The sequence below is a fragment of the Chlorocebus sabaeus genome, chromosome 18 (assembly GCF_047675955.1).
Source record: "Chlorocebus sabaeus isolate Y175 chromosome 18, mChlSab1.0.hap1, whole genome shotgun sequence".
Lineage (NCBI taxonomy): Eukaryota > Metazoa > Chordata > Mammalia > Primates > Cercopithecidae > Chlorocebus > Chlorocebus sabaeus.
This window is the reverse complement of record NC_132921.1, coordinates 51921480-51944383: the sequence shown is the minus strand read 5'-3', so window position 1 is coordinate 51944383 and position 22904 is coordinate 51921480. Positions and strand designations below refer to the sequence as shown.

At 37.3% G+C, this 22904-nt stretch overlaps 1 protein-coding gene across 2 annotated transcripts in view; it reads right to left on the bottom strand.

The window, feature by feature from the left end:
* The window catches only part of DSC3 (desmocollin 3), a 52704-nt gene extending 31927 nt beyond the window's left edge, over nt 1–20777 (bottom strand). For both annotated transcript variants that reach the window (XM_007974378.3, XM_073006410.1), the window contains exons 1-7: nt 20422–20777; nt 10456–10540; nt 9223–9422; nt 7756–7875; nt 4044–4199; nt 2635–2779; nt 613–779 (exon numbers count right to left, since the gene is read on the bottom strand). In XM_007974378.3, the coding sequence (XP_007972569.3) occupies nt 613–779; nt 2635–2779; nt 4044–4199; nt 7756–7875; nt 9223–9422; nt 10456–10540; nt 20422–20490 (942 nt within the window). In that variant the 5' untranslated portion in view covers nt 20491–20777. The remainder of the gene's footprint in view (nt 1–612; nt 780–2634; nt 2780–4043; nt 4200–7755; nt 7876–9222; nt 9423–10455; nt 10541–20421) is intronic.
* Nucleotides 20778–22904: the final 2127 nt, after the last annotated feature.

Genomic DNA, 22904 nt, shown 5'->3' with positions numbered 1-22904 from the left:
GTCAATCAAGGTTTCTGTCACATTTTTCCTTTATAGATTGGATATAAAACCTATCTAGTCAAACAAAAATATTCTAAAGGGCAAATAAAAGTATGCATTAAGAAGTTCAATATATAAAGTGCTAGATACATGACAATATGCTATTACTATCATCCAAAAAAGTGTTACATATTTTTAATAATCTGTCAATTTTATTTCAACTAATCCTTTTCCCACTAAAAATATATATATATCTAAAATAATTAAAGTAGAAATCAGGGCATGATCTACACTCATAGAACAAGCAAAACTGATTGTCCTTCAAGAAAATTGAGACCTTTGCTGAATTGGAACCAACTAGCCACACATAAGAAAAAAAAATTTATAATGAAATTTTTCCTTTTCCCATCCCTTCTAAATGCCAATTGATCTGCATTTCTAGTCCTTATGGCTACTCTAACATAAGGAAATAGAAATAATATTTTTAAAAAACAGAAAAAATGTTAGGAATTCTTACTGTCTTATGTCTAAAATAAGATTAAACTATTAATCTACAGGATAGCAAGTTATAATAAATGGGGGAGGGAAGCTTAATCCTCAGCGAAATGAAATTCTACAGAGTGTATGAGCTACCTCTCTGTCCAAATAATGAGAGACTGTGGTGATTACACCTGTGCTGGGATGCACAGAAAACAGCCCAGGCGATCTTGGTGTCTGCTGCAAAATGCTGTATTTCAGGCGCGTGTGCATTGTGTCCGGTTCATCTCTGTCTGTGGCACAAACCACCCCCACTGTAGTACCTACACATTAAAAAATAAAAGAGCCTTTAATCTTCAGAATTGCTAAATATGCTTTCAAAATTCTTAAAATGCTAACAATGATGGTGGAAACCTAATTTAAAATGTATTTATTACCAGAGTATTATTTCATCTTTAGATAGGACTGATGAAGATAACTTCAAATTTATCACACAAAACACTCTGATGCTGAAAATGAAGGTATACTTTTGTTTTGCTCACAGTTTAACACATTTGATCATAAATTACTAAAGAAATTAGTTAAATGGCAGTCAAAAATAATTTGAATACATATCTGCACATATTTCAATAACAAACCTAGCTGGAGGAATAAACCATGTGTCCTTAATAATCAGATTTTTTAAAAATTGGACTTTTGATTGATAGCTAAATCAAGACTGATTAGGGGTATGCAGTAATAATATAGATGATCGATCGACCTTTAGTAGTCCAGCCTCTCCTTTCTATAATCTTTTTGCTACTTCCTGATTTGATTTATTCTAATAAACCAGTTTAGTATCACAGCCTCAACTGATCTGAACCTACTGATAAAATGTACTTAAAGTACCTTGGGTTAAGCTGCGCATCAAAGTGTTTGTCCTTTATTTTTCTCTGTTACTATGGAAGAGAACAGAATCCTCAAGAAAGCCTGAAACCAATTACCCCTTTTGGAAAAAGGGAAAGCATACCCCATTGCTAATTAATTAAAGGCAATATAATGTCAATGTAAAGTCATAGAATTGTGAGGCTAAAAACATTATAGGTCATCTAATGTAATGAGCTCCTTTTACATGTAAGAAACTTCAGAGGGACTTCCATGAGTTTCCACAGTGAGTTAGTAACAGACCCTACATCAAAAACTATGTTTTCTATGCTATAGTGGCCATTTTATTATCTGTGTGTATTCCATAACATCATGTTGTAAACCTTCACTATACACAATAGTGTATACACAATAAAATTTATTTAAAAAGAAACAAAACTAGGTTTCCTAAACTCCAAACCAATAATTTTTTAAAAATTTTAAAACTGTACCATAGAAGTTAACATCTATGACATCAGGTTAACAAAGGAAAACATGGAGGGAAAAAGCAGATATAATATTGCAGTGAAGATCTAAGCAACTACTGAAAACTTTAAAAAGCAAATTGGCAAAGTCATCCTTTATGACTGAATCCTCCTCCTTTAAACTTTATTGTGAGTAGTTATTCTCCACATTACAAGTCTCAGAAGCCATCATAAGTGCCACATTTTAAGGGCCAGGTAAACTAAAATACTTCAGTTTTCCACAGGTAAGAGCAAGTGTTTAGAATGGAGAACATTTGATGTAAGTTTCTCTGAAGTTATTCTGGTATTCATTCTAAATTGGAAGTAGTGAGGTAGTAGTTTTAAAAGAAGAGAATATGAATAGGAACATAAAAAAAAATTGTACCCTCAGTGGAAACCATTTAACACCTTCCTAAATAAAAGCCCCCCTCCCCCAAAAAAACCATACCAATTTTAGTTTTATTGTTCATTCCACCCTGCATGTCCTCTCTTGGAGTTGAGAATAATGAAAAACTCACATAATGAGGAAATGAAATAAAATATATAAACTAAGTATCATACAAAGCTTGAATAACTGTTAGCTGCCTTTACAGTTAATTAGTATCATATTGACAACGACAAAAACTTCTGTACTATCTGGATAAGGCACATATTAATTGAAAGTGATGGGATTAAGTGTTTTCTGGTAAGTAGATACTAGTTCAGCGTTATCTCAGGCTGATCTGGCCTTGAGTGTAAAAAGCTCAATGTCTTTTAAAATGTACACACACATGTTTAAAATGATTCTTTTTATTCTTAAAAGCAGACTTACCAAGTCTACTACTTTCTGAAACTTCAAAATTATAAATTGCTTCTGTGAAAACAGGGTGGTTGTCATTTTCATCTTCTACTCTGATGGGTAGTGGGAGAGGCAGATCTGCTGAATATCCATCTGCAGTTGACGCATAAGCAATCAACTGCAAAACAGCAAGAAGAAAGTTCCATTAATATCAGATTCTGGCAAGACAGAATAAGATGCTTTCTCTACTACCTGCTTTGAAATCTTTTCAATAATAAACTACTTTGAAGTTTTTGTATTCGCTATATTTTTAATTATCAAAGCACCAAATGGAGAAACACTTTACTGCAAAGATCATCCAGTATGTGGTGGAAATGGCTATCGCAAATAAAACCAAGGTCAGAGTACAGTGAAGTCGGGGCTCACTCTGTCCATTAGACTGAGGAATTAAATGTGAATATAAATTCTCTCTATAATCAGAAAATTGTGCTGGAGAGAACAATTAAACTCACTGCAATGGGAAAAATTCCTACTACATTATCTAAATAAAGCAGCAATGCCCAATTTGTAACTACTGAGCTGTTATTATTTTACCTAATAGACCACATATTTGTAAGAATTTTTCTGACGAAATACATGTACTAATTTCCCCATTGCTGATTAAAGGCAATGTAATGTCAAATAGAATATATTTCTATTCAACATGTGATTACAATACTGAATTGAAAATTTTCTAAGCAAATGCAAAGCATGTCACGTGGGGGCACATCAGTCATGTTTGTTTACACAGCATCTCTTCTCTCTTTTTGTAGGAACAGAATCTCTCTTTCCAATAATCATTCCATCGGAATCACAGGAATGACACATGACCTCCCAGCATATACCATATTATACTGAAAATTATCTGAGTTATTTCCCATTGACTATAAGCTCATCTAGATCAGAATACTGGCTTATTAACCCTTATTTGAGTTTGGTCTCCCACTTTCACTTTCTTATGTTGTTCTCAGATGTGATCAAGTAATCATCTGTGTGGAAGAAAGACAAAAATGGAAGTAAGAGCAGTATAGAAAGAGGATTCTTCCAATCAACTGTAGACATGCCTTGAAGTGAGGAAAAGGTGCCAGTAACTAGTGAGAAAGAGAGAGAGATTATCTCATAAGCAAAACCAACTGTTTGGAAATTTACTGACATTTACATCTAAATACATTGAAATTTACGTTCCAGTATTGAACCTCTTTGCTTCATTTCAGGCTTACCTAACAGCAGTTGAGACAAAGAGCTGACCAAGTATTCCAAAATGTTGCACATTCTATTTCCCTTTGATTCTAAGATACCCTCTAAGAAGGGAGTGCAAGGAGACAGGAAAGAGTAGCTGGAGTAAGCATCAGAAGAAACATAGTTTAATAATTTAAAGTTAGGCATATCAATAAAAGTCCTACATCAAAAACATCATATTCTTCACGATCCACAGGCTGAGTGCAAAATAGATTTCCAGTGTCTCTTTCTATATAAAACAAATTTAAAGGTTCTTGATCAACTCCACGTCCACTTATTGAGTAGAAGACAGTATAGTTCTGTGCTGCATCAGATTCAACCTAAAAGTGGAAAAAAAGTATGAAAACAATTAAAACTAAATTCAGTTATAATTTTTTTAAATGCAGCCGATGTATCTTTTCATTTTAAACAGACAATTTCAATAGAAAAGGTAGAAAAGAACAGTAATAACCATTGTTGGCAAGGGTAAGGCAAACAGGGATTCTCATATGAAGAAGGGAATCCCAATTGGAATGTACCTTAGGAAGAAAACTGACAAAAATTAAAAGAATAAGCTATGAAGATAAACAGGGAAGGATCTTTCTGGCAGAGAAAATAGGAAGTGCAAGGGAACAGGCTGGGGTTTTGCCTAGCATGTTCAAGGAGTAGCAAGAAAGTCACTGTGATTGGAATAGAAAGAGCATGGAAAAAAGAAGTAGCAGATAAAGAGGTAGTGAGGTAATAGGGGCCACATCACATTGGAGAATTCGAGGATGCTGCCTTATCCTTGGAGTCAAATGGAAAACCACTGGAGAATTTAGACAAGAGTAACATCATCTGATTTATATCCTTAAAGGTAATACCTGCTGTTTTGTCAAGCATGACTAGATGTGGTTGGATGGGTAAGGGAAAAAGCAGGTAGACCACTGAGGACGTTACTGCAAAAACCCAGAGAGAGACTGTAGTTAGTTAGACTAACATGAGAGCCATGGGGTGGTGAGAAGTGGTTAGATTCTGGACATAATTTAAAGGTACAGTCATCAAAATTTGTTGATGGATTGGATGTGTGGTATAAAGATGGAAATCAAGGATGCTATGTTGGAGGGTGCTAGTATCTCTTAATATCTATTCTTCCCATCTTCCTTAGTATTCCAATTTGTAGTGATCAGAGGGTTGCCCAGAAGAAAGGATTTCTCAGTCACCCTTGCAATTAGTTAGAGCCACATGCAAAGGTCGGGTCAAGGGAACACGAACAAAAATGATATGTGCAAAATCCATTTGTGCTCTAGAAGGTGACAGAGTGTCTTCTCCCTGTTGGACACAGAGTTGAGTCATCTGGAACCTGCAGGGACAGCCAAGCTAAAAAGTAAAGAAACCTGGGTCCTTGGTGTTTTCTCAAATTAGAGCCTTTTTACCAGATCACACTTTTACAAGAAAGGAATAAACTTCTGTCTTGCTTAAGCCACTATTATTTGGGATTTCAGTAAAATGTACCTTTGCCAATACTGTATAATACAGAAATCAAATAACTATGAGAAGAATAGACATATAGGCTAAGTTGAAGCTCAATATCTGTTTCATTTTCCTTCTACAGTGCCTTCTCATAGTGCAGATGCTAGAAATGTTCAAACAAAAATAAACCAAAATCCCCAAATTTTGCAGAATCTCTTGAAACCAGAGTTCTGGATTTAAACATGGATGGTCAGATGTGTAGGCAGTGTCTCATTTTTGCTGCTTCTGTTATTTTTGCTGGCATCACAGTTTGCATTTCTTTCTTTCTTTCTTTTTTTGAGGTAGGCAGGTGTCTCATTTTTGCTACTTCTGCTATTTTTTTCTGACATCTCAGTTCAGATGTGTTTGTTTTCCTTCCTTCCTTCTTTCCTTCCTTCCCTCCTCCCTCTCTCTCTCCATCCCTCCCTCCCTCCCTCACTCCCTCTCTCCCTCCCTTTCTTCTTTCTTTCCTTCCTTTTCTGCAATAGCATATGTACTACTAGATATTCGCCAACTTTGTGTTACAAAATAAGATACAGATCAGTCTTTTCACTGATGCTGGTTGGCACAGTTCAGAGACTGTTCTGAAGTTGCATGAGGAGGAATATGGCTATGGTGTTTTCCTCACTGTGCCAGTGGCACTTTGGTTCTTGAAATAATGTCTTCTCTATCATGGAGAAGGCAATATGTCCCTTGGTTGTAGATTCTGTAGTGTAGCTAGCTTGAGGATTTGTTCCTGAAAGTTCAACCTAAAGTTTGTTTCTTCAGCCCTCTGGACAATTCTGTAAACTCTTTAATAAATGGTAATAAATCCTTATCTGTTAAGAACTTAGACAGAACTATGTTTTCTGCAGCTTAAACCTTATGAATCAGACTCCAATGCCCAGAGAGTTAGAAGGATTGAACTCTGCTAATTGAGATGGCTGTTTCTAGGAGAAATAACAAGCATTTTTTGGACTGGATATGCAAAGATAGTTTGGACTGGAAATGCAAAGTTTTAAGTATTCAGTGTATAAATAGTACTTAAGAGTTAGGAGATCTGATGAGATCACTGAGAGAGTAAATATCAAGAAACAAGAGATAAGATTCATTGACTGAGCCCTGGAGCTCTCCAAATTTTAGAGACTGGGACAGCGGGCTGGGAGGATGGATGAGGAAGATCCAACCAAACCTACTAAGGAGTTATCAACGAAGTAAGTGGAAAACTAGATGAATGGTGTCCTAGGAGCCAAATAAAGAAATACTTCCAAAAGGAGGGAAAGGTCAGCTATGTCAAATGTAAATATGTCAAGGAAATGAGGAGTAAGATGGTGACTGGTTTTGCAAAGCAAAGGGTAAAACTAGCTATGATTGGCACAGCTTTGGCAATTAGAAATCATTTCTTAATATGCTTCATCAGTGTTCAAGTTATAATATTCATGGAGAATAAACAAATGTCTAGCACTAGGGTAGAATAAAAAATAAGTGTGAATGACTGTGGAAGGATAGTTAAAAACTGAAACAATTAGTACACAGGTTACACCATTAGTATTAAATATCAAGTACACTATTGGAAATTTAAGGGGAAAAAGGCAAGCAGAAGGCCATAGCCCTACTTCAGTAATGGTTTCAGTTGTGCATGTTCCACTTGGATCTTAATGAGAAAAGTAAACCTGACCATGTCAGTAATCTGCTTAAGAATTTCTCCTTGTTATTAAGATAAAGTTAAACTTACTAGTAGAACGCACATAGTCCATAGTGGTTTGACCCCTACCTCCTTCTTCAGCCTCATCTACCTGCTCCATTCCATCACAACTCGGAAGCCTAAGCCACTCAGAGCTCCTCTAAGGAGCTCTCACTTCTGTACTTCCCTTTTCTTCTACAGTTATTCACCTGTAGAAAAATTTTCCATTCTTCAGGACTCAACTCAGTTGTCTCCTTCTCTAAGCCTTCTCTTGTTTTTTACCACCTCACCTCAGGGTTTAATATTCATCTCATTTGTTACCAAATCACCAAACAGATCTATATTAGAATATAGCACTCATCACTAAACGCTGTAATTATTATCCTACTTTTGTCTCCTTCACAAGGCCAGTAAACCACATGAGAGCAAGGGCCATGACTAAATTTACTTCTATCTTTAGGACCTAGAGCAGTACCTCCCACAGGATATAGTAAGTGCTCAGTAACTCCCTGCTAAATGAATGAATAAACAAATAGAGATCACTCAATGGCTTTAGAGCCTTTCTCAGTGGAAAACCTATTATTAGGTTTTTAGTGATTTTATTTCTCATTTTACTTTTGTTACACCTCATGAACATCTTTAATCAGATCTGTTTATTTTTATATGTTTAAAGAGGTATTAAATCTCAATGAAACAGACTCTTAGAATTAAAGCAATCCTAACCAGAAAAGATGTAAACCTACTTGTTGAAGAAACAAAGGGAAAGGGCCCAAGGAATTCTCTTGCATAGAGCAAGGAATAGGTGCCCATCTCCTCTTGGCACGCCTGAGAACAGTTTCTCTAGTGTGTCTTGTCTTCAATACCTGAATTTAGAGAGAAACAAATACATAAATAAACAAAAGCATCACAGTCTACTTTATGTAAAATAGTGGACAGCTCATAAACCTAATCCTTCTTTAGAGGTTCAATTTCAGGCATTTCCACGCTGAAGTTAGACCAGTTAATAAAGTCTTTCTGCATTAGGAGGGTGAGAAAGAATATATCCAGGTTTTATAGGTTTCAAGAAACAGAGAATTTCTTTTTGTACACCATTCTAACACTGACTATACTTTCATGTTAGGAAAATCACCATTATATGCTTAGCTCTTCTTGCTTTGTCCCAAATAGAGATATAGAACACATTCTCTCTACAACAATCTCCAGATAGCACTTACCTGTTCTTTTAGTTAAAAGCTCATGCCCTTAGGTCAGAGAAAGAAAATGTATGTCCTTCACTGCCACAGTGCTCTATCTACACTGTCCGATACGGTAGCCCTTGACCACCATAAGTCATGTGATTATTTAAATTTAAATTAAGTGGCATTAAATAACATAAGAAGCTCTATCCTTCGGTTACACTAGCCACATGCCAAGCGCAGAGTAGCCATTAATATTGAGCTACCATATCAAACAGTGCGGACAGTGCACGTCTCTATCACGGGAGAAAGTTCTATTAGACATTTTAGTGATGTCCATCTCATTTCATGATGCAACAAGGGAGGTATTTTATTTCATGAGAATTAATTAATAAATAATTGCATTAAACATTTAGCAAAGTGCTAAGCTGTAACTTAAATTAGCTTTATTGTTGATACAGTTAACACAGATTAGGTGTAATCCAGTCTAAACCTTTCATCATTTTGTGACTACTTACATAATGGCATTCCTCACTGTAAAGGCTTTGCATTAAAAAAATTCTGAATTCTATAACAGAGGGATAATCAAACCGACACCAGTGCACAAAAGACAATAGTTAGAATTTAGAGGTAGAAGAAGCCCTCACAGAGGAGAAATAATTTAGGTTTAATAAAGTAAAACCAAAACCAGAATTCAACAAGTGTTAAGAAAGAGAGAGAGGGAGAGACAAGAGAGTGAGAGGTAGAGAGAAAGATAGAAAAAGGGAGAGAGGGAAGGTGACAGGGAGGGAAGAAAGGGAAGGGGAAAGAGAAGGGGAAGGAAAGGAGAAGAAAAAGGGAGGGAATGAAAGGGACAGGGTAAAAAAATGGAAGGGAAGGAAAACGGTAAGAAAATGGAAGCGAAGTGAAAGGAAAGGAAACAAAATGAAAACAAAAGGGGAAAATACCCTATTTATCCTTGTTTCTCTTTGCAATTTTTAATGAGAGTATTTTAATGAAAAAAATGCCTGAAAATATTTAATGTACTTTAAATACCTTCTTCTGATGTTCTAGCAGCACAGTAACCTCTTTCTGTGTCTGTTTCCTTTTGTCAGAAAGCCATACGGTAAATGATCTTTTCTCATCAGACAGTACAACAGCCCGGGCTGTGTACACTGACCCATCACTTAGAACTCTGAAATCAGGATCACTTGACTGGATGAGGTCTGCAGATCTGAAGCACTCTTCCAAATTAACTGCAAGTAAAAATTTCCAAGTTATAAGGTGGAAACACATGAGAAGAAAAAATGTGTTAAAATAATTTATATAATCTATTTAAAAACCATGAAGTGGGATAAAATCAGCCAATCATTTTGCATTTACCAGATATCTAAACCTGTTTTTTACATTACTTAAAAAATAATCATTTTCTTTCAGTTAAAAAATAATTATCGACTGTATATTTCTATTAAATAAACCTTTTATTAAATAAAGTTTTAAACCTTTATATGCTTCTAATAGACTTATGAAAATGACCTTCCAGTTAAAGATGTGGGCATGTTATAATCATGACAAAACTTAGCTACATGCCCCCAACACACCTGAATAAACATATAGAAGAGTTTCCCTAACAATACAATCTGAGGGTTTAAGATACACCTATATTTAGTGAGAAGTCATGAGCCAAAGAGTGATGGAGTGTATGAGTTTGGTAAAGAGTCACATAAGAAAAGTCTGATCTCCGAATTTTTCTTCCCACTGGCACTTTTCTGTACACAATTTCCCCTGGAGGCCCACGATACTCTGTGTGTTCCAAGCTTTCCAAGGCCCCACACTGAAATTCCACATTGAGTCTTTCTTCCCTGGGATTTCTGGCCTCTAGTAACGGGTAATAAAATGCATATAAACATCAAAATGTACCTGTCATCCATCCCATTCTTCAACTATTTGTCTTAACAGAAAGCAAATGGATAAATTACTACTCATATAAGTAACAACCTCTCAAAGGATTCATTTGCTCAGTCCATGAGTCGTGTTTTCACATTAATTTAAATCTGTCACAGGTGGAAACATTTAGCAAAAAAATAAAATAAACATCTTCAGGACTGATGACATATTTCTCTCATCTTCACATTTTTAACAGAATGATAACTTCTGGTTTACTCCCTGGAGGGACATCCCTTGTTAGTAGATTCAGGCTATCTCCAAAAGGCAAAGGTATTATATCATGCTCTTTCCAGGCTATGTAAACTACGTTTCTGCTGTAAACAGACTTTTAAAATGTCTCACCTCTGCCAATTATTTTGTCTGCCTCTAGTTTAGAAGGTACATTAAGTATCACCTTTTTGCAGGCTTCACCAGCAAGACTGAAGATCTAGAATTTAAAAGGTCACATTAATACAGTAGAAAATAAAGATTAAAAAAACCTAATCATATAAATAGATGTAAAACAAGCAACTGACAAAGTCCAACACCCATTTATAATAAACCCCCAGCAAACTAGGAATAGAAAGGGACTTGCTCAATATGATAAAGTTCATTTATGGCAAACAACAACTAACTTCATATTTAAAGGAGAAAGATTGAATTATTTCTTCTAGCATCAGGAATAAGACAATGATGTCTGCTCTGCTCTAACTGCTTCTTTGTTTATATTTATTTTATTATTTATTTTTGTGACTGAGTCTCGCTCTATCGCCTAGGCTGGAGTGCAATGGCATGCTCTCAGCTCACGGCACCCTCCACCTCCCGGCTTCAAGCAATTCTCCCGCCTCAGCCTCCCAAGTAGCTGGGATTACAGGCACCCACCACCATGAGCAGCTAATTTTTATAGTTTTAGTAGGGATGGGGTTTCACCATGCTTCTATTTAACATTATACTGGAGCTTCTAGCCAGGAAAATTACACAAGAAAATAAAATCAAAGTCATCCAAATTGGAAAGGAAAAGGTAAAATTGTTTCTATTCACAGATGACATAAATTTGTAGATAGAAAATCCTAGGAATCCACTAAAAAACTGTCTAAATAAATGAGTTCAGTAAGGCTACTGGATACAAGATGAACATGTGACTACATTCCTGTACACTAGCATTGAAAAATTTGAAAACTACGCAAGAAAATTGATTTGTAGAGTATTAAGAAGAATAAAATACTTAGGAATAAAGGTCATCAAAGAAATAAAATATTATACACTGAAAACCATAAAACAGTGCTGAAGGAAATTTTTAAAGACCTAGATAAATAGAGAGCTACCCCATCTTCATGGATCAGAATACACATTCCCAAAATTAATTTACAGATTCAATACAATCTCTATAAAAATCCCAGATAACTTTTTTGAATAAATTGAAAATTAGTCTTTATAGAAATACAAGGTACCCAAATAAAATTGAAAAACAAAAAAAAATTGAAAGACATATTTACCAATTTCAAAACTTGCTACAAAGCTACAATAATCAAAACAGAGTGGTACTAGCAATAGAATAAATATATAGATGAATGGAATAGAACTTAAATGCCAGAAACAATTATTATTTAGAGGTAAACTTGAGAACAAATCTTTATGATGTTGGGTTAGGAAATGATTTATTATATACAACACCAAAAACACAGTGATAAAGAAAAGTTGTTAAATAATACTTATTCAAAGTAAAAACTTCTGCTCTCCAGAAAAATACCACTTTCTTTACAAAAGTGAAAAATATAACTCATGGGATAGAAGAAAATGGTTTCAAACCAATAAAGGACTGGTATCAAAAGTATTTAGAGAATTCCTGCAACTCAATAATAAAAAGGCAAATAACACAGAAAAATGGGCAAAGGATTGGAATAGGTATTATCCCAAAAAAGATATTAAAATGGCCAAAAAGTAGATGAAAAGATGCCCAACATCGTTAGGTTTTAGGGAAATGGTTATCTAAATCACAATGCAATACCTACTTGCTAGGATAACTAAAATAAATATGACAGAAAATAACAAGTATTGGTGAGGATGTCGAGAAACTGAAACCTCTATACATTGCTGGAGGAAATGTAAAGTGGTGCAGACACTTTGGAAAATAGTTTTGCAATTTCTCAAAAAGTTAAACATAAACTTAAATAATCCATCAATTCCACTCTTCCTAAATGAAATAAAAGCCTATGTCCACACAAAAACTTGTCATGAATATTCACAGTACATACCATTATTCACAACAGGCAAAAAGTGAAAACAATTCATACAATGAAATTTACTTTGTTAAGTACTATGCATGCTACAACAAGGATAAACCTGCAAAACATACTCAGTCAAAGAAACTAGACACAAAACAACACATACTATATGATTTCATTTACATAAAATGTCCACAATAGGTAAATATGCAGGAACAAAGTAAATTTCCATGGGAAGTGCTTGTAAATGGGCATGAGGCTTATTTTTAAGGTGATGAAAAACTTCTAAAATCAGATTATAGTAATGATTGCACATTCTTCAAATTTACTAAAATTCACTGAATTGTACACTTAACAAAGGTGAATTTTACAAATGTAAATTATATCTCAATAATGCAGTTTAAAACAAAAAAGGGCACTGACGTTGATCAAAAACTGACTCTTCCAGTTACTTCTACAAATTGGTAGTGAAAGGCCTTGTCAAATTTATAAATTCACAGAAGTAATTTCAGCACAATAAAATGCCATAATAACCACAAAGAAGTATTTTATTTCTGATATAATCAAATATAAAACAGATTTCTGCACAAATTAAATGATTTTAACTCATAGTAACATAACATAACTGTAAATATATCTATATACAAATATATACATTATCAAAATTATTCTAATACGTGATCTAAAATTATTGTACTTCTCAAAGATTCACCTTACCCTCACTTGAATTAGTCAGAATAAATAAAATATCTCAAAAATATGGACAAATAGGGCCAACACGTAACAATGCTGTTTAATTTAGATATAATAAGCCAAAAAATCATTTTCAGAAAATCCTAACCAGATTGCAAACTGGGACAATGAAGTAATAAGTTGTTTGCCCTTTAAAAAAAAAATCATACATATGCTTAATTTAATATTTTCCTTAAGCATATAGTTGCCACCTTGGGATGAAAAATGGTTTCCTTCAACAAACCACCCATTGGCTGAAATATATTGTAACTCTATGGTTGCTATTTTTGAATCCTAAAAAACGCTACGCCCAATATATACTTATTCACATCTCTTTTCAAAATATTTCAGCTAACTGAAATATTTAAATCAATTAGAACATAATAAATGCTCTGTGTCCATCTAGATCTTTAAAAAAAATGAATATTTTGCAATTTTTGCTCCATTTTTTAATCAAAATTTACAGAAGTGGCTAAAGTCTTATGCTCTATTATATTTCCAACTCTTCTCCAGGGAATAGTTTTTTCAGAAGTTAGAATTTACACTTCCTCAGTAGGATTTTATACTTTTATTATATAGTATATGCTTGGGCCTATAAAATATAAGCTGGTATTGGGTAGTATGTGTTTATATGCACCCCTTTGCCATTTGCTTTTTTCACCCAACAGTATGTTTGAGATTTTTCCATAAATGTACCACAGTTTATTATTAGTCATTTTTCTATTGATGGTTATTTAGATTGTTTTTCATTTCTTCTATTACAAATGATGCTATGTGAGCAGCACTGCCTACAGCGGAAATTACTGTGCCATACATGAACATCTTCAATTTTATTAGCTATTGCCAAGTTGCTCTCCAAAGTACTAATATCAATTTCTATTAATGCCCCCAGCATATTAAATCTCTCTATTTCCCATATGCTCCCTTACAAATAATTTTATGACTTCTTCCATGTTGGCAACCTAACGGCTGCTGTAATTTGCATTGTATTAATTTTCAGTGAGATTGACTGTATTGTCTTGTGTTTATTTGCCATTTATTTTCTGTAAATTGTCTATTCTTCTCCTTTAATCACTTAAGTTTGCATTTTTTAAATTTATTTTTTTCTTATAGCTTTACATAGTTTGCTTTTTACTTTTTATTACGAAATCTTTTGATAAACAGAGTGCTTCAATTTTGTTTTTCTATTTGACACATCTTTATTAAAATTTTATGTATACCAGATACTCAAAAATTTCAAAGTCCCCATTGCTCAATCTTCTTTTTTAAAGTAGTATTTTTGCTCTTTTTAGACTTTGACTCTCAAAACAATTTTATGATCAGCTGCCCAAGTTCTGTAAAAATTTCTTTTAGGATGTTGATGACATTCCATTTCTTTTAAATGTTAATTTAAAGAGGATTTGATATTTAGGGCTCTTGAGACTTTCCATCCATGAACATGATTCATTCTCAATTACTTATGAATTATGTTTCCTTTTTGCTGCTCCCCACCTCCCCCCCACTTTGAGAGGGAGTCTCGCTCTGTCGCCCAGACTGGAGTGCAGTGGCGTGATCTCGGCTCACTACAACGTCTGCCCCGGGGTTCAAGCAGTTCTCCTGCCTCAGCCTCCTGAGTAGCTGGGATTACAGGTGCGCACCACCATGCCCGGCTAATTTTTGTATTTTTATTAGAGATGGGATTTCACCATGTTGGCCAGGCTGGTCTCGAAATCCTGACCTCGTGATCCGCCTGCCTTAGCCTCCCAAAGTGCTGGGATTACAGGCACGAGCCACTGCACTCAGCCGAATTATGTTTGCTTTTCAATAAAGCTTTGTAATTTTTGCTATAAAGGTCTTTCACATTTTTTGCTACATTTATCTTAGATACATTGATTTGTTGTATGAATAGGATTCCTCTTAACATATTTTTAGTTGTCCCTTGATAATATATACAATCACGTAAAAATATTAAGCTTATATTCATGAAACTTGCTTACTTTTATTAGTTCTAGTATCTGTCAATAGATAGTGTTGGATTTTCTATGTAGTTAATCCTGTTGCTGGCAAAATGACAATTAGGTGTATTTTCTTTTAATCCTACAAGTCTTTCATTATTGCTAATTTTTATCTGATATGCTTGTTAGGACCTCTTCTGGAATGCTGAATAGAAACACCTATACTGACCATTACGGATTTGTTTTGTTTCTAACTTAAAGAGAATATTTTTTATAATTTTGCCATTAATTATGAGTCTTTTTCTTTTTTCCTTATAACATTCATTCATTCATTCATTCATTTTTCTTAGATATGTTTCATTACATTAAGAGAGTTCACTCTTGGCCAGGTGCAGTGGCTCACACCTATAATCCCAGCACGCTGGAAGGCCGAGGCAGGCAGATCATGAGGTCAGGAGTTCGAGACCAGCTTGACTAACATGGTGAAACTCCATCTCTACTAAAAATACAAAAATTAGCTGGGCATGGTGGCGCGAGCCTGTAATCTCAGCTACTTAGGAAGCTAAGGCAGGAGAATCACTTGAACCTGCGAGGCAGAGGTTGCAGTGAGTCAAGATCATGCCATTGCACTCCAGCCTGGGTGACAAAGTGATACTCCATCTCAAAAAAAAAAAGTTCATTGTCTATATTCTGAATGTACTATGAATTATATGAATTCTTTTAAAATGAACTGTTTCCACTTATTTTGAAATAATCAGTTTTTCTCTGTTGATACATTTTCTCCATTGATACTATGTTAAAATACAGTAATAGATGTTCTAATGTGAAACCATGCTTCCTTTCCTGAGATAAGCCTTACAGGAACATAATATATTTATGCTTACAAATATATTGGTTTGCTTTCAACTTATCTCAACATTTCACATATTTGTAAGTAAGATCAGGCTACTATTTTTCAACTTCATACAATCCTCATAAAATGAGTTAAGAAGAGTACTGTATTTTTCTGTTGTTTGAAACAATTTACAGAAAGTACAGACTCTCTGTTCCATATAATTTTGAAAGAATTAACTTGTCATAAGCCTGGGCCTGGTGGATCTAAAGAAGTGTGTGTGGAGCTCTCTGGCTTCTAATTTAGTTTATTTAATGGTTATAGGTCTATTTAGATTTTATATACCTACTCAAGTCAATGTTGGTTATGTGTATTTTGTAAGAAGTTGTCTGTTTTGTCTGTATTTTCAAATTAATTGGAATTATCTATTAATATTATTATTTTACTTTTAACATTTGTTCTCTCCAAAACTGTACCTCCTTTTCATTTCTTATATTGTTTTATCTATGACTTTTCTGTTTTTACTTGATCAATTAGAGCAGGGTTTCTCTATACTCAAGAGGTTTGGTTTAGTTCATACCCTCTACTGCTCATTTCTTTCCTTTTTTAAAAATGTTCTTCCTAAAATATATTATAAATACCAAAGATTCCATATAGCATACGTGCGTGTTTTAATAAATAATAAAATGAACATTAGGGTACTCACATTCAAGGTTAAGAAATGGAACATTACTAATATTTTCAAAGTTACTAACTATATAGCAGTAGTTCATTCATTTTCATTGCCACATAGGACATTATTAGAAAGAATGTACAGTTAATTCATTAATACAAGTTTTGAAAGGGATAATATTCAATATAGACTTCAGTTATAGTATGTTTCTTGAAACTATGAATTCAATTGAGATTATGTTTTTGTGAGGTTTGGATGCATTATTGAAAATAAAATAAAGTAAAAAATGTAAAGACACTAGTATATTAACGATGATGAACTAATGACCTTTAAAGTTATTTTATAATAAAAATAACTTCTGTATACAGGAGTGCCCATATTTTAAATTAAAATATAAAAAACTAAGCTTAAAAATGATAATGTAAAGTATTACCTACTGCATGCAGCCTAAGCAAAATAAATTGGTTTGTTGCATTTTACAGTGCTAAGCAAATTGTATTAATTGCATGATAGAAAGCTTATCAGACAAATCACTAAATCCTGATTGAAAAATTTAATGCCAAAGAGAGAATGAAAATTAAAGGTGTTGTCTGCAGTTGTTTCACTTTTATGCTAGTGTTTAATTTTATAGTAAATACACAAAGTAGGCTTTCTAAAATGACACCCTGCTTCAGTAGAGAAAGAAGAAAAAGAATGGAAATTTATGGTATGTCTTAAATGTGAAGAGGATCTTCTGGGTTGAACACAATAATTACAGAATTTTAAACTCTTCATCTCTCCTGTGGCCATAAGTCTTCTTCAGAACGGAAATATTACCTTTCCAGTTCTTACCACTTCAAAAAGTAAATTGTAAGATTTACTGCTCTGCATTCTCAGTACTTAGATGAGTATAATAAATTTATTTCTATCCAAACTCATTGTAAGATGGGAATTCCAGCTATCATACTTTCAATGGAAAGTATGATTAACTACAGGTCACCACAGATACCATCTATGGAACAGGACTGCCACATGGGAATTACAACAGGACCAAAAAATGTGCATGAGTTTACATTTATTTATTCAGAACGTGCTTCCGTATCTAGCTGTATCTCAATAGGAACATCAACAATCTCCTTTTAATAAGGCAGCTGATCTAAATATCTAATAAATATTTAGATATAAAGCATCAATCTAAATATATATATACTACAATTTTGACTTTTTTAAGCTTGCAGTTTTAAAACTAGTTTTCATCTACTTCCTTTACTTGCCATAATCTTCTTTTCATGAATGTAAAAGTCTTTAGAAATTACTATACTCCCTTTTATTTTAAAATGATGAATATATCAACTATTATCAAGAGCAAAACAATCACACAAGTTTTTCTGGTAAGGACTCACATTATTCACATTAACCCTATAAAATATAAAAATTTGGATGCCTATTTATCAACATAGGTTGCAGGCAGAGTTCATATACTCCAAAGAGGAAAAGTACAGATTTGAGGGGAGTTATTTCAAATGTTTCAACTATTTTAGTTCCTTTAGAAAAGGAGCCCATTTAACAAAACGATGGATTAGCTGTGTCCAAGTACGTGCCATTTATAATGTATAATAGATAACATAATTCTTAAAGTGGATTTCGTAACAGTATCAACACATATTTTTAAAAGAATCGTATTATTTGTCACAGGCAGAAGACAACTGATCTCATGAAAATTAGTTTCCGCCATCCCTAACAATTCTGGTTACATTAAGAAGAAAATACACTTTCTGAGGCAATCAAAAACTTAACAATAGTGAGATGCTCTGATATACTTCTCTTTTAGTATTCCCCTCTCATTTTTTTCTTTGTGCGTGTGATTATTAGAAATCGTATTTACACTTCAGAGTGTGGTGGGGCACAGGGTGGAAAAGAGATACAGGAAAAGTGCAGAATGGGAAAATTCCTCAACCTGTTGGGCTGCTTACTGGGAAGACTAAAATTTAACAAGTCTCAGATTCTTGTTAAAGACTTGCTTTGAAAAGCTGTCTCCTTAGAACAAGCAATGTTTTAAAGATAAATAATGGTTTAAAGATACCCATTAAAGTCTCTATAAAATGAAAAGTGTTTCTAAAATGCTATGTCATTAATATTATAGTGAAAAGTTGAGAGTCGTATGAGTCAAAAGGAAGGAAATACAGACATGAGATGGTCAAGAGAAGTGTTAATTTACCCATTCGGTCCGAAATTGCAAGTGTTTGTAAATTGACAATTGCAGATTAAAGCAACTGTCATTTTATGTACACTTTCGGATATTTAAGTCTCCAGATATAGCATTTAATCTAAACTCAATGGAATTATTATTTTTTTTAATCTTAAACCAGTATGTCCTAGATCAAAGCTGAAGCTTTCTCCATTTAGATTTACACGCACCTTCTTCCTTGCCACAGCCCGACACCCCCACCCATGCCTTGCCAGGACATCTCCTGGTCTTCTATGGCCTCCAGAAGCCATGAGCGAATGCGAGAAAATCTGAGAGTAGCACGCGCAGTTTCGTTCCCCATCCTCAATCCCTTTGTAAAGGAAACACAAAACCCCAAATGCATGCTTGTAAACTGAAAAGCTGAAAAAGCTTTTAAATATGTTACAAAAGAACACATTTTGCGAGCAGTTTGCATGTGTAGTCATTTCATAAGCTCAGATACTTTGTCGGAACAGTTCCCGGGCAAATAGATGCGCTTATTTGTCCAATTCCTTCTGCATAAACATATCGTAGATCATAACTACCAATCCCATATTCATATCTCGCTGACCTAAAGGGAGGACAACCCTTAGACCCACTCCCACTTGCCAGGGTGGAGGGCCGGGAAGCAGTAAGAATCCGCGAGACCAGATTCAACTCACTGCCGATGCGGATACTATACACCTCGCTCCCATCGGACCCCATGCACATCCGTGGATGCGGGGAAGTCGCGGGTCCGCGGATCCTTTCTGAGTGTGCGGAATGAAACTCTGTTGAAGCCTGAAGCTTCGCGTGCAGCCGCGCCGCCAGAGTTCCGAACACTTCAAGTCTCCCGTGTTCTCAGAGCATTGTCTCTAACTTCCTCTCCTAGAGGATTTGGTCCTGGGCGGCAGGTTTCCGGAGACTCGAAACCCCAGGCTGTGCTCTGATCGCTCATTCCTCCAAGTACTCCCCAACCCCACTGCATCCATCATCCCGCACCACTGTCACTCTCTACCCGTCTCCCCACCTCGGCCGCATCCCCCAAACACAACACAACCCCAACCCCCATTCTGGCCCAGGCTTCCCACACCTTCGCGCCCCGGGCACATCCCGCCCCCGGTTGGGAGGCTGGCGGGGGTGGACCGCATGCCTGAGCTTCTGAATACCCTTTAGGGGAGATACCGAGAAACTCGCTTCTCAGGGGCAGCCCCACAAAGGGACCCAGGGACACAGCCCCGGCTGCACACACTAACGAACCCATCCAGGTCAACTGGGACCCGGAGCGGGGGAGGGGGCAGCCCCTAAATCCCATTTCCCGTCTGTGCTTTGAGCTCTCAGGGATCCTAAAATACTGACCAACAAGCTTTCTTCCTCTCTCTCCACCCAAAGGCGCCCTCCAACCACCACCAGCAGCTCCACCACCTGGGGAGGAGCGTGAATCCCAACCCCCTGCCCAACCCGCGACGGCGCCCGCCAGAGCGCAGCGAAGCCTGAGCGCGACTCAGAATTCCACCAATCGAACGCGGTGTCTCAAAACAAAAAAGCTGAGTCCAGAGTCGACCCGCAAGCACGCGTTTTCTCTCCTCACTCCTGCAGGCCCGAACTTGGGGCGGCTACCAGACCCGCAGCATTGATCTGAGCCGCGGTTGTCACGTTTTGGCCCGCTTTGGCCCCAGCTCCGCGCAGCGTCCAGAGCGGATCCACCCAGTCCCCATCCCAGCCCTATCCGGCGAGGTCTGGCTCACCACGAGGGTCAACAGCAGCTGCCGGGAGACGGCTTCGCGCACGGAGCGCGGGGGCCCAGCGGCTGCCATCGGGATGCGGGGCAGGGCCAGGAGAACGCGGGCGCCGGGAGGGTGCCGAGAGCGAGACCTGCTGAGGTGTGGGGCGCGGGAGGTGCTTTTCTCGCCGCTGCTTGTCTTTAAGTGTCTTTGGCCTCTCTCAGGCTTGCCTGCCCGGGAGCAACTTCACTCCTGAAACCAGATTGGACCCAGAGGACGCGGAGAGGCCACTCCTTGATATTTCTCAAGTTTTATCATCGCCGACACAGCTGAGGAGCTGCCCGAGCCTGCCCCTCTGCTCCCCAGCAGCCACCGGGGCGTTCGCGCTCTGGAAAGCGGTCTCTGGCGCACCCTCTGCCAGCACTCCCACGCCCCTCCTGCCCCGCGGCGCTGCCGCCCCGCCCGGCCTGCAGAGAGGCCCTGGCAGGCCAGATCGTCCCAGGGCGGCACCATCGCCGGCGCTGCGCGGTGCATCTCAATGCAGAACCCCAATCCGCCCGCAGGGATCCCTGCCTCGACAGGGGCCCTGCTGGATGCCAGGAACACCCTTGTCATTGGATCAGCGGATCTGCCCTTCGACGTCTGAACAAATTCTGCCAATGTTTTCAGATTAAAGCAAAATACATGTACAGTATTCTCTCCAGATTTGACTAACATGACAAAATACACGACAGAAGGAATTTATGCCAAATGGCATGAATAAACAGGTTTTGGCATGTCAGAAATTAAAACCAAATATAAGAAATTCGAATCTAACCATTTTTACGCAACCAAAATACGAGTGATTACACTCAGTGCTCTATTAACTGACAGTTTGGGGGACTTATATGCACCTTCTAAAAACGACTTTGTAGTTAGATGTAAATTATTGGTTTACTAATTACTGGTACCAAAATGAAGTTTTTCAGGTGGTCAATGGAATATCTACCACACGAAACCTTCTAAAACGAGGCTTACAGATTCTACATCATGCAACGACTATTTATCAGGGCCCAAAGTCGGCCAAGCTTTGTGTGAGGGGCTGAAAGAAAGGAAACGCATAAAATCCAGTTCCTATGGGAAACAATTCCAAATCAGAAAGGGACGAAAGGCAATCATTCCTAGCCCACTAGGCTACACTTTTTGGAGATGTCGTTTGTAACACTAGGGGGATATTCTCTTATTTCTCTCTAAACTGACTTTTATGTCCCCCGAGCTCCCACCTATGGATTCCGGAGGAAATTCCCCTCAGATATGTGATGCTACTCCTCGAGGTCCATTCAAAAGTTTCAAGGTCAAGAATTTCAGACAGCCAAGTAATCATGAAAGGGTGGTATGAGCTTCATTCATCTCACTCTGGTTCAAGTCTAATAGACTCCTCATCGTCTAAGCCATGTATTCCCTGAAGTCTGGGGCTTCCCTGAAATTCATGAGGCTCAGCTTTAAGGGCTCAGACACTCTAAGTTGAGCTTCCCAGTTCCAATCTCCCAGGCACCCATCAGTGGAGGTCTCTGTATGGAAGAGCCCTTCCAGTCTCAGAGAAAGTTCTCCAAACTTCTCTCCACTCCAGCGTTTTCGCCTCCCATCCTCCACGTGCCTCCAGCATGACCTCGGGGAAAGCTTCCAGCCCCAGCCCCAGCCAGCCCTCAGAAACCCAAGTAGAATGGTTTTCTTGAACTTAGATGAGTAAAGGAGACCCTAGTACCGATCTCCCTCCCTCACCACTTTGAATTCACTGTTAGAGTGAAGGGTTGAGGTGTTAAGGCATTTTAGAGGAGATTATCTAACTTAGCTGGAGAAAGCTTTGAAGAAGCAAAATGTTAAGACAGGCCCAGCAAAGAAAAGGAAAAAGGTAGGAGAATGCTCCAAGATAACACAACATCAACAGGACATGAGAAGCTCCGGAGAGACCTGTGAGAGTGCCCCAGGCTAAGGAAGCAGAAAGGGGTTGGTTCAGATTGGTTAGATGAAGAACTCCCGTGGCTGGGAATTAGGTTAGAAAGATGGCTCATGGCTGGGCGCGGTGGCTCAAGCCTGTAATCCCAGCACTTTGGGAGGCCGAGACGGGCGGATCACGAGGTCAGGAGATCGAGACCATCCTGGCTAACGCGGTGAAACCCCGTCTCTACTAAAAAATACAAAAAACTAGCCGGGCGAGGTGGCGGGCGCCTATAGTCCCAGCTACTCGGGAGGCTGAGGCAGGAGAATGGCGGGAACCCGGGAGGCGGAGCTTGCAGTGAGCCGAGACCTGCGCCACTGCACTCCAGCCTGGGCGACAGAGCGAGACTCCGTCTCAAAAAAAAAAAAAAAAAAAGGTGGCTCATGACAAACCCTGCTGAGGAATTTAATTTCATCCTGACGGAAATGGAGAACCATCTATTCAGTGTGTGAAAAGGGTAGCTACTGTTACAGAATTGTCACTTTTGGTGAGTTTGCACATATGAACCCATTTGTGCTGTCATATGGCT